This window comes from Carya illinoinensis, chromosome 3, assembly GCF_018687715.1.
Source record: "Carya illinoinensis cultivar Pawnee chromosome 3, C.illinoinensisPawnee_v1, whole genome shotgun sequence".
Lineage (NCBI taxonomy): Eukaryota > Viridiplantae > Streptophyta > Magnoliopsida > Fagales > Juglandaceae > Carya > Carya illinoinensis.
In genome coordinates, this window is record NC_056754.1 from 39,873,771 (window position 1) to 39,885,816 (window position 12,046).

General features: G+C 31.8%; 1 protein-coding gene across 1 annotated transcript; it reads left to right on the forward strand.

The window, feature by feature from the left end:
* The first annotated feature begins 8,302 nt into the window (after positions 1-8,302).
* Positions 8,303-11,797, forward strand: LOC122304219 (DNA repair protein RAD51 homolog). The gene is made up of 9 exons (XM_043116336.1): positions 8,303-8,527; positions 9,020-9,164; positions 9,290-9,400; positions 9,586-9,677; positions 10,101-10,195; positions 10,284-10,397; positions 10,751-10,880; positions 11,056-11,177; positions 11,266-11,797. The coding sequence occupies exons 1-9, from the start codon at positions 8,432-8,434 to the stop codon at positions 11,387-11,389; spliced, it is 1,029 nt and encodes a 342-aa protein (XP_042972270.1). The 5' UTR covers positions 8,303-8,431; the 3' UTR covers positions 11,390-11,797.
* Positions 11,798-12,046: the final 249 nt, after the last annotated feature.

Here is a 12,046-nt window from a genome sequence, read left to right on the forward strand (position 1 = left end):
TGAATAGTAACATCTGAGATAGTGCCACGTGGCATCTAGTTCAAACGATTGTCAAATTGAAATGTAGTTCAAATCTACTTATAATCACTAGGATTACTTTTGAAATGGACACTTGACACATTCCTAGCCAATTTTTAGAATAGTAATATGACACTTGTCATGAGTAGATTGATTTGTGATGGAACAAAGAACATATCAAGCCAAGTGATCATGTCACCTATGTAAACACTATTCTGACCAATCAAAACACGTTTTGATCAACAAAAGGAGGATTTCAACTCTAGTGAAACCCCAAAACATTATATTTCAATCAAAACCATAAACCCATGATGATGGCTAAAATCCTAAACTTGGTTTGAAACCCTGTAGTGGGAGTTTTGATTAAATATTTAATCACTTGGATTAATCACTTCCACAAGTTATTAATCACTCAATTTTTCACTTATATACCCTTAACCACTCTCTTATATCTTGGTACTCATATTGAGACAGAATTATCAAGAAAATAGAAGCTCTAAGATTGGTATTATGTTTTGATGAAACTTTTATTATGAGAATTCGGATTAAGTTAGAATTTGGATATGAGGTATATGATTCTAGAATATTCATTTCATTAAAATCAAGGATCTAGTGATTTTGTTTTAAGTCAAAAGCAAGATATACATAGTTGTGATGTTTTAGTACAAGCCGATTAATTTTTAAGATTTTGGTTATTTAATCAAGCATGTTATCACTTAGATTTTAATGATGAAAATGTTAAGAGTATGATTATGGACTTTTGAAATCATTAGAAATGATTTGAAATGTCTTAGACCAAGAACATCAAAAGTTGGTCCTTTTTTTACCCAAACTTGTTTCTTGGCATTCTTATTGATATAGTGAGTTTAAGGCCCTGTTTGGATTTACAGTTGATCTCAACTCATCTAATTTAATTATTGCAACTTTTTTAAATTTTCACACAAAATATAATAAACAATTTAACTTTTTCAAATCTCAAAACAATAATAATATTAAAAAAATAATATTCTAACAATATTTTATTCAACTTTCATTTCATCTCATTACATCTCAACTTACTATCCAAACCTCAATTAAAACTTTTATGGAATAATTTTGTTGATGTTTTAGCATGATTTTAAAACCTAGGATGTGATTTTTTTAGTGTTACAAAAATTTGTTAAGCGTATTAGTCTGATATTTGATCAAATTGTAACAAAAATCAGTTTTTTGCCTTTAATGTAAATCAACCAAGAAATGGTTCACCTAAATTTATTGTGTTTAAACTTTTTCTAATTGGATATTTGATCTTAGGACAAGATTTATATGAGAAATGTAAATTTTGATAAGTTTTGAAGTTAGTATATAAAATTCTTATTTTAAGGAAAAATTTATAATTTTCCAAAAGTATAGGTGTAATTTTGTAATTTTAGCCATAAGTCAGTAATTTTTATATTTCTAAGTATTTACTAAGATATTCTAACCCTTAGAAATATTTCATTTCAGTTCATACTCTTTCTCGCTATATTTTACTTTACGTGACAATTCTGTTATAGTCTATAACTTACTCTCAAGATAATTATGTATGTATGGTGGTAATATCCATGCAAGTTATGTTTATGTTTCATTTACGTTTATTAAATTGAGTTTGGTATGTCATGCCATGTTGTTAGTATATCAAGCATGAATTTATGTTTTATGTCAAATAATTATGTCATGAAGCATATGATTATTAATAAGTTAGCCACTACCTTACTCTTGATATTTATATATGTATGGTGGTATGACCCATGCAAATTATGTTCGTGTTTCCTTTAAATTATTAAATTTAATTGTGCTATGCCAAGCCCTTTCATTTATTATAGTTCATTGCAATTATGTATATGTTAACAAGTTTTCAAGTTCATGTTCATGTACATGTCAAGTTATGCCAAGTTTAGTTCTTGTCAAGCTCATGTTATGCCCATGTGCAGTCATGTTATTTCTCAAGTTAAGTATATGTCATGTTATTTGCCAAGTCAAGTCACACATGTTCAAGTTCATGTCATGATGCATACATGTCATTTTACTGTCATGCATGCATATGTATACTATTGGTAGATTAGTAGCTTACTTAATGTCACTTGGTAGTCCCAACTACCATTCTCACCGAAATAATAGACAATTTGTTATGAAGTCGTAGAAGAAGACACTATCACTTGAAGGATGTCCAGTAAAGCCATGGAGGAGCCTCGGGGAGATTAAGAGTTGATACTCTGGTTTTTGAAACATTATTTTGTTTATTAAAGCCGAGCTACGTAAATGGCTTAGTGATTTAATTAAATATTTTATATTTGATGTATGTACTTATGGAGCATTGTCCCTAGTACCTTTTGGATACAGACTTATTGGATAAGTGTCATAACATTTTGAAGATGTATTTATTATGAAAATATGAATTATATTTATAGTTTGGGATGTAGTATTTCTGATACATTGTGTATTGCTCAAAGAAAAAAATTATCCACTGGGAATATTGCATACTTCTAAATACATGTTAGGTGCATTGCATCTTTAATTGTCATGAACGAGGATATATAATCTTATGTTGCATGTCCTAACACCTCAAACTCTTTCAAATCTCAAGTAGGATTGCAGGGGTCACAGAGTCAAACCAAAAAAGAAATATCCAATCTCTAATCTAAAAAATAACATTGTTCCATGTTATAAATTCCCAAGTTGTATCAGTGCAACCTCGTCACATTACCAAAAATGTTGGTAATCAATTATCATCTTTCAAGATCTTGAGTGCACCCAACCATGCCTCAAGACCTAGCTCAAATAATATATCCCACTAGCCACTAAAATGGAGCCTCTCTTTGCCTCTCAAAATTTTAAAAATTCTAAAAACTTATATTTACCACGATTACTTAACTCCCTGAGTCTCCCTCGAAGACACTCTCTGGGATTGCTCCTACAACATCGAGTAAGTCATGAATTTATCAAACTCAACTTGTATCTATAAAATTTTCCAAACATTTGCTTTTAGCTCCTCAAGTTAGTTCTTATAAGACTACACATCCTATGACAATACACCTGCATTTTCATCACTTTGTATTATATATGTTGATTTGGCTATCACCATCTCCCCAAAACCCCTTGCATATTCTAGTCTTTTGTTGAAAACCTTCCTAAAGATGATCGTCACTATCTCCTTAATTTGAGCTTCCGGTCTCATTGCATTCAGCTTCTCCACCACTTGGTTCTTCCATATTAATAAAAAATTCAGTTTCCTTTCCCGATAACAAAAGCATGAATATATAAATAACTATGACTCAGTCAATTACAACATAAATAACTTACAACTTCTTTTAATATTTAATTTTACTCACATAGAGATCTTTTGTCAAGTCTGTTACAAACTATCCCTTCTTCCTCAACCCTTGGGACTCTTTAAAAAAATCTACTAGATTTGTTATACTCACCCACTACAACTTCCAAGAATAAAAATCACTTATAAGACCGATTATTTCAGAATTTGTACCAACTCCAAGTCATTATGATATTTTCATTATTTAAATAAAATAAGCACATAATTATTACATTTTCTTCTAGTAATCAAATTTGACTAAGAGTATCTCACATTGATCAACCACAAGGGTTTATGCAAGCTTGTGTGATATCAATAACCACAACTCATTCAACTCACATAAATTAAATAAATTAACAATAATGAAGCCAAACGAAAATTGCTATAGAGTCGAAATTCAAACATGTCAATTCACGAAATCGAGACCGTGCATCATTAATCGTCAAAAAAAAAGTAGAGAATAGAAGTCGATCACATGTGGGCCTACTTGTACCGATATAAAAAATCCTCTTAATCATTTAGGATTTACCATCTGTATGATCGTTTTTCTCAAAGTAAAATCATGCAAGGATTCAATTAACCGATCAAAAGCATATGAGGAATGGTCGAAGACTCTCAAACCCCCTCAGCAGGATTGGGGCTAATTTTCAATTTAGGGAGTGTAAATGAGACTTCTAATTGCAACAAAATTAACCGTCGCAAAATCAATACGTTTTGTTACAACTAGGTATACATAATGTTGCGACGGCTTGGAATTGTTGCTTACTGCAAGGAAATACTTAAGCTTTTTGTGTTGATCATAAAACGCCGCAAAAAGCCTATATGGTTGCCGGAAAAAGATTTGAAATAGTAAAATCACCAAATCGCACCATTAGCAACATAATGTTGCAACAAGGTTAAGTTGGATGCAAAAGAGGAGTATTATAATTGATTTCTTTGAGGATGGAAAAAAGTTAATCACAAAAACTCAATATTCTAATAGTGCTAGCTAGTGCTTGTGTTTAAAAACCATTGTATAATTATATTGTAAATTAATTTGTTTAGGAAAACTCACGTTTGAAATACTAGTTTTGTAACTTTGTATTGTGAAGATTTGTTGTATATATTTAAAGGTTCTTCGTTTTATCTTTAGTACAGTCATTGTAGTCAGTTAAAATGCTTCCATTGTATTGATACATCAATGAATACATAAAAAAATATATATCTCACTTTTCATAATCTTTTTAAATGACGGAGATTATATATAATTACGTGTTATTGATTCGATGCCTTAATGACCCAGTAAGATAAAAAAGGGGAAGGTAGGAGGCATCACAATATGTCAAGGGCATAAAGATAGAACTAAGAGTATGAAAATTTTTGGAAACATTATTCTAACTAATTCCAAGAAATACTAAGATTTCCATTCATACATACAAAATAAGCTATAAACTAAGGCCATGTTTGGTTGTCAGACTCAACTAAAATCAATTCAGTTCAGTCTAATTTTAAGTTGAATCTAATATCCAAACATCCAACTCTCAAAATACTAAATTCATCTCAACTTAAAACCCTTTTAGATGTGGGATGCATAATCTTTTTTAATTCAACACCTCTTTATACATGAGACCCACAACCTTTTTCAATGTCTTATAAATATCTCTAAACTCATCTTAATATCCAAACACATCTAAACTTATCTTAGATAGACCCTAAATAACTCATTTTACCAATTCAACTCACTACTATTTATAAAGAGCTTAACTCAACTTAATATCCAAATACACCCTAAATATATTCATTGTAATTAAAGATCGATGCACGCCTGTTCTTAAATATCAAAACTCAAGTGTTCATTATAACCGAATCATATCAATATAAGACTTATAAGTCTGGCCAATAATTCTTCCATGCAAAAAACTGAAACCATAATGTGATAATTTTTAAAAAAATACATGGAGTTAATTCTAAGTCAGATATAGCATAAGGGATGTGCGACAAAATTTACCTAAGTTTTATGCATATATGTGACTTGTTCCTTTAATTCATTTCAGTTGCAATAAAGGCATTCAAATAACTGCCATTAAATGTGCCAAAAATAATATTCTGATAACAATTACATAATATAAACTTAATCCTACATAATCTTATTACTGATAGATACATACATCCTGTACTCTTTTATCCCAATTTATAGTCATAAAATATTTACAATGCATTATTGATTAACTAAAATATTTACCTTACAAAGCAAATTCACAACTCTACACTTTTATGACTCTATAATTCATTTTTCATAGTAATTAGGGTTGCAAATTAATAGAGTCAGGTTGAATCCAAACAAGGGTGCTTGAGTATGATTAGCATATTTACTTGCTTGAACTCAAATAAAATTTGAAAATTCTTATTTGAACTCGGCTTTTTAAAAATTAATATTGTTCGAATTTAGCTTGAGCTCAACTAAAAATAAACCAATGAGTTGAACTCGAGTAGTTTGAGCTCGAATACACATATGATTATACAATATGATAACATATGAATACACAAAATGGTTATCATTTGTTTTAGCATAATGAAAACCATTTCAATTTTATTCTAGTATGATATACTAGAAATATTATCAACTTACGCCATGGTATGTATTATTTACATGAATTATAATTAATTGATTAGAGTTAATTTGGTAATCGTTTCAAGTAAATGTGTATGCACTCCTTCATTTATAACTATTTCAAAAGGCTATAATCTATATAACAATAAGAAAATTGATACATAACATTAATGTTATATTACATAATAAATATTTAACAAAATATATAAAATAACTTGTATTATAAACATAAAATAGCTTTATATCATATAACCCTACCAAGAAGAATTGTACAAGGTATCCTATATACTTTTCGGAATAAAGTAAATATATTAAATAAGGTAAACTATAAATAAATTATTAATATATAATTAAGTATATAAAATACAGTTAACATGTAATAAATATAACACATATACGAGCATCAAAACGAGTTCAAACGAGCAAAGCCGCTATAGAACTTTATTCACGAGTCTAAATCGAGTCAAGTCAAGTTTATTCAAGTTTTATTCGTTTGATATTCAAAACAATTATATTACTTTTTACCAACACCTCATTTAATAAATGAACTAAATTCAAACCGAATATATACAAGCCAAACTCGAATGGTTGTTCATGAGCTCCTCTATTCATTTGCAACCCTAAAAGTAACCTTCTAAATCATGGTCTTGCTCTACTATTGAGTCAATTGTCATTGCCATAAATATGCAATTCCATTTAAAACTATTGCAGGTTGGTCTCCATGATATGAGAATTATTAAAATGTTAAAAATAAACATTCTAAAAATCTAGAATTATAGAAAATGTAAGAAACAGACATGGGCAATATTATAGCAAGTGGCGAACCCTAGGCAAGATGAAGATATAGCATGTGGAGATAGAGAGAGAGAATCTTAAGAGCGACAATATGTGATACGACCCATAAACCTAACATGAATATGATACAAAATTAGCAAGCTTGAGTTTGATATAAATTGGTTAAGGTCAAAATTGGTCGACCGGTTAATATGTGATTAATAACTTGCTCAACACACTTAACTCAAAATAACCTGCAATAACACTTTTAAATTTTATTTCAAAATTACAATTTTTTTTATTGTTAGATTGTAATAATGAGTATTTCTCAATATGTTTATATTTTTAATTTGTGGTTACTAATAAATATAGATTTTGACTTTTATATGAAATTATATTAATCAAATCAAATGGGTTATGCAGATTAGTTTAACCCTTTTACATAAAACGAGTTGAAATGAGTCTTCTTATGTTGATCTATTTCTAATTAACTATTAAATGAGTCAAAATGGTTTATGGGTGACACAACATGACTCGTTATTTAAAAGGGTTGTGCTAAAATTTGAATATTTGACCCATTTAACTTAACGTGTCGGGTTTTGATTAACTTATATAATTGAATGTATATGACTTAAACACGACACAAACACGACCTGCGAAAACAAATTGCCACCCCTAGATAACTAGTGCATGTGTTTCTTGAGAGAAAATAAAGAAGCTAAAGAGCAAGTATTGTGAGTTGTCTTCTCATTTGATAGGACTGGACTCAAGTTTGTGTCTCCTAATTTATTTTATTTATTTATTTTTAAATGTTTAAAAAATTATTATCAATGAATTGATATATATATTTTCTTATCATTAAAAAAATAAAAATACGATATAGAACACTTTTAGGACAGGTTTGGGGCATGAGATGAGATACAAAATTCTTATCTAATTTATTTTATCTCATATCATCTTATTTTCAAATATAATAAAAATACAAAATTTTTAAACTAATCATTACAACTTTTTCAAACTTTCAAATAAAAAATAAAAAACAATTACAACATTTTCAAATCTCCAAATAAAAATAATATTATAAAACTATATTCTTACAATATTTGAACTTTATAATATTTTTTATTTAACTTTTTCTATCCTTTTCCACAATCTAAAAAATACTCAACTCAGATTATCTCACTACTATTTACAAAACTTTCATCTTATCTCACTCTTCAAACTTGCCCTTAGATGCATATTTGGAAGGCGCTATCATCCTCCTATTTTGAAGGAACAAACAAATTGTTGGTTTATGAGTTTCCGCTTATTATACATTGAAAAAATCTATTCATCATCATCTAATTATTTCATGATGTGATATTAGATTATAGGTTCACAAGTGAAATATAATTAGTAGTTTTCAATAATTTAATGTCACATAATAAGATAACGAGAGAATAATAAAAATTAGAATGATTAATAGGTCCAAACTATTTGGGCCTTAGTTCAATGGGCCCAAATAGCTATCCGAGAAGCTCAAAACGTACCCAGCAAGCCTTTGCTTTTGGCGCCTATAAAAATCCTGTTCGAAATATATCATTTCCCCCCGTTCCCGTGCCAATCCTTTTCCGATCAATTACCATTGTAATACAATTCTCTCTCTCTCTCTCTCTCTCTCTCTCTCTCTCTCTCTCTCTCTCTCTCTCAGTGGGTGTGGGGGAGGGGTTAGGATAATAGCAATGGAGCAGCAAAGGAATCAGAAGATGGCACAAGCACAACAAAACGACGAAGTAGAAGAGATACAGCATGGGCCATTCCCTGTTGAACAGCTTCAGGTATTTTCCTACCTCACACGTCTCTGCCCCTTTGATCCCCAGGTTTTTTTATTTCAGGGTTGCACCAAGAATCATGGGCACGGTCCAAACTTTGGCTTTTTTTGATATTGATGTGTTCTACTTGTCTGGGAAAAAAGCAAAGAATTTTACTTTCAGTTCGATCTTTTATAGGCTGGTAGAATGTTGTGTTAACCTCGAGATTCAATAATCTTTTTCCGTTTTGCATTTGGACATCTTTGTTTCTCGTCATGTGGATATTGGGGGAGTTGCGTTTATTTCAAGTCAATCGAAAATAATAGTGTTATCCAATTAATTTGGGGTTTTGTCGATTGCAAACCCAATTTTTTAGATTGCAAATGAAAGAATTAGTAGTTTTTGTTGGTTTTTCCAATGGGTTTTTTTCTCATCCCTGCCCTGAAATTTTAGGTGTAGTTTAAATCGTTTAGTAATTTGCTTGTGTTTGCTTTTTTTCCTTTTCATATTCAACTCAAGGCGTCGGGCATTGCTTCCATTGATATTAAGAAGCTCAGAGATGCGGGTCTTTGCACTGTCGAGTCTGTTGCATACTCTCCTCGGAAGGATCTCCTGCAAATCAAAGGAATCAGCGAAGCTAAAGTTGACAAGATCGTTGAAGCAGGCACGTCCACGCCACCCATTTTTATGTCTTTTTCTCATCAGTTTCATATTTTCCTTTGCTATTGTCTATGATATGTTATTTGAGATCACGTTGTTTGGATTTGTTTGTGCCTTCATTTATCACAGCTTCCAAGCTAATCCCTCTGGGTTTTACTAGTGCTAGCCAACTTCATGCCCAAAGGCTTGAAATTATTCAAATAACATCCGGATCAAGAGAACTTGACAAGATCTTGGAAGGTCAGCCTTTCAATGATTTGTACCAGATTTTTAGTCAAACTATTTCTTTAGCTGACTAGCCAAATAATTCTGAGCCACACGCAAAACAGAAGAAAAAGAGATCATGCTAATTTTGTTCACAAGCGTTAAAGAGTCTTGATGGTGAAATTGCATGTTTGTAGCTTGACATAGCTAGCTAATGACAGGAGGAATCGAGACAGGATCTATTACTGAGATATATGGTGAGTTCCGTTCTGGAAAGACTCAGCTGTGTCACACGCTCTGTGTCACTTGCCAAGTAAGAGCTCGTCCTTATTTTATTACGCACCGCACCTTTGCTTTACATTAGAAAACAGATTCATCAAATATCATAAGAAATAGATGTATATGTTCTTTTCCTGTTGAGAAATTGAAATATACACTTAATTGCACTTGTATGATCCTTCATAAGCAATAAGTTTAGAGTCCTATTATTTGTAACACTTGTGTAGCACTGCTGATTGATTTGAATATCGATGGTATTACGTTTGCTCTACAGTAAAGGTGTTATGAGGAGATTTCCATAACTTTACATTGAGTTGCACAGATTTTGGAGCTTGTAATCTGAATGTCAGTCCGTTGAGTAGATACAACCATTTGATTATCCAATGGATGCAACTACCATCCGTTACCTAGAATGCCAATATATTCAATTGCACACTAATGCCCTTTGATATGTCAGCTTCCGTTAGATCAAGGAGGTGGTGAAGGAAAGGCAATGTACATCGATGCAGAGGGCACATTCAGGCCACAGAGACTCTTACAGATAGCAGACAGGTGTCATGCAGTTACCTTAAGATGAATATGCTTCTCTCCCGTGTGTCCCGTGTGTCCCATTTATAGCTGATGCTTCTGAGTGCTGCAGATTTGGACTAAATGGTGCTGATGTCTTGGAGAATGTGGCCTATGCTAGGGCATATAACACTGATCATCAGTCGAGGCTTTTGCTTGAAGCAGCTTCAATGATGGTGGAAACAAGGTGTAATCCTGTATTTTGTCTTGACTGTTATCTTTTGTCCTGGAATTCTGAAAATGCTGAAACAAGCTCAACCTTGAACATGGAAACCTGTTTAGAAAGTTTTTTTTTTTCTTAAACAGTTGAATCTATTATCAGTTTTACAGCTCGGTAATCTAAATAGGTGATATTTGTTCAATTCTGGTTTGTCAGTATTTGTTCAGCTGACGATTACAAATTTGATCTTTCTTACAACCTGTAAAATAATAAAGAATTTTTTATTACATGCTATAGCTTATTGAGTTGTACTAGGTAGCTGTTATTGGTGGTTTGCAATTGCAGCTAAGACTAATTGTTCAATGGGTTTACTTTTATAGGTTTGCTCTTATGATAGTAGACAGTGCTACTGCTCTCTACAGAACAGATTTCTCTGGAAGGGGAGAACTTTCTGCCCGGCAAATGCATCTTGCAAAGTTTCTCCGGAGCCTTCAAAAGTTAGCAGATGAGGTAAGAATCTTATATTTTGTTACTTAAGTAACCTAGCATCATTCAACTGATATCTCGGTGAAGAGATCAATTCTAAATGTTTTCTGATTATGGTTATTGTGATAAGCATTTTCACATCTCAAACTTTGGCAATCGTCATTCATCACTGTTTTCCTTCTGCATTCCATGGCTGTAGTTTGGTGTGGCTGTTGTTATCACAAACCAAGTGGTTGCACAAGTGGATGGTTCAGCAATCTTTGCTGGGCCTCAAATCAAGCCTATTGGTGGTAACATTATGGCGCATGCTTCCACAACAAGGTCTGTAAACGACATTCCCCCAAAAATAAAAGTGGTTCCTTGCTTGAATGTGACTAATGACTATGGCAATTTCATGCTTTTATGACAGGCTTGCTCTGCGGAAGGGAAGGGCAGAGGAGCGCATCTGTAAAGTAATAAGCTCTCCTTGTTTGGCGGAAGCTGAAGCACGGTTTCAGATTTCTGCAGAAGGTGTAACTGATGTCAAGGACTGATCCATTTCAGCCCACCATTTTCCAGTTCTTTTACAAGGCCCTGTTGATCGCTTGTCCTTGTATTTTTCAATGTTTTCTGCAACTGAGTGATATCTTTGTAATTTTGTTGACAGTAAGGGGCTTCCAATGAAGCATTTTGGGGTCTTTTTTTTTTTTTTAATCCTTCTATATTCTGTTTTTGTTCATGTTTTGTGCAGTAGTATCAAGGAAAAGGATTTTTCATGGATTTCTACAACATTTTACGAGTCTAATACTTTTTGTTTTGAGAAATGTTGATTGTAAGTAGATAAACAATGCAAAACATACTGACGGCAAGGATTGAGGAGGTCCAACAGTAGTCATGGACATTTGAATTGTGCTGATAGAAAACCTCAAAGACCAATATCTCAAGGAGGGGATCCATTGGAATGACTGGAGTTTATTTTTATATATTTTTTTCATACAGCTTGATTATATATATTTTTATGCTAATTTATGAATATAATTATGGCTGTCGAATTCGAGATGATGTTAACATGGGTTCCCTTGTTACCCTGCTAATCAAAACATACCGGATAATTAACTTTGAGAGCACTTCTAATGGCTTATCTGTAATTTTATGTAAAATAACTAACCAAAGTCCATTCTATCTATTTTAACTAGTCTTTTGTTAATTTG

Excerpts from the sequence above, each read along its gene's own strand:
- LOC122304219 (XM_043116336.1), top strand. The coding sequence starts at position 8,432 with ATGGAGCAGCAAAGGAATCAGAAGATGGCACAAGCACAACAAAACGAC. Across the intron at positions 9,165-9,289 it reads TGACAAGATCGTTGAAGCAG|CTTCCAAGCTAATCCCTCTG; the intron begins GCACGTCCACGC and ends CATTTATCACAG. Across the intron at positions 9,401-9,585 it reads ACTTGACAAGATCTTGGAAG|GAGGAATCGAGACAGGATCT; the intron begins GTCAGCCTTTCA and ends AGCTAATGACAG.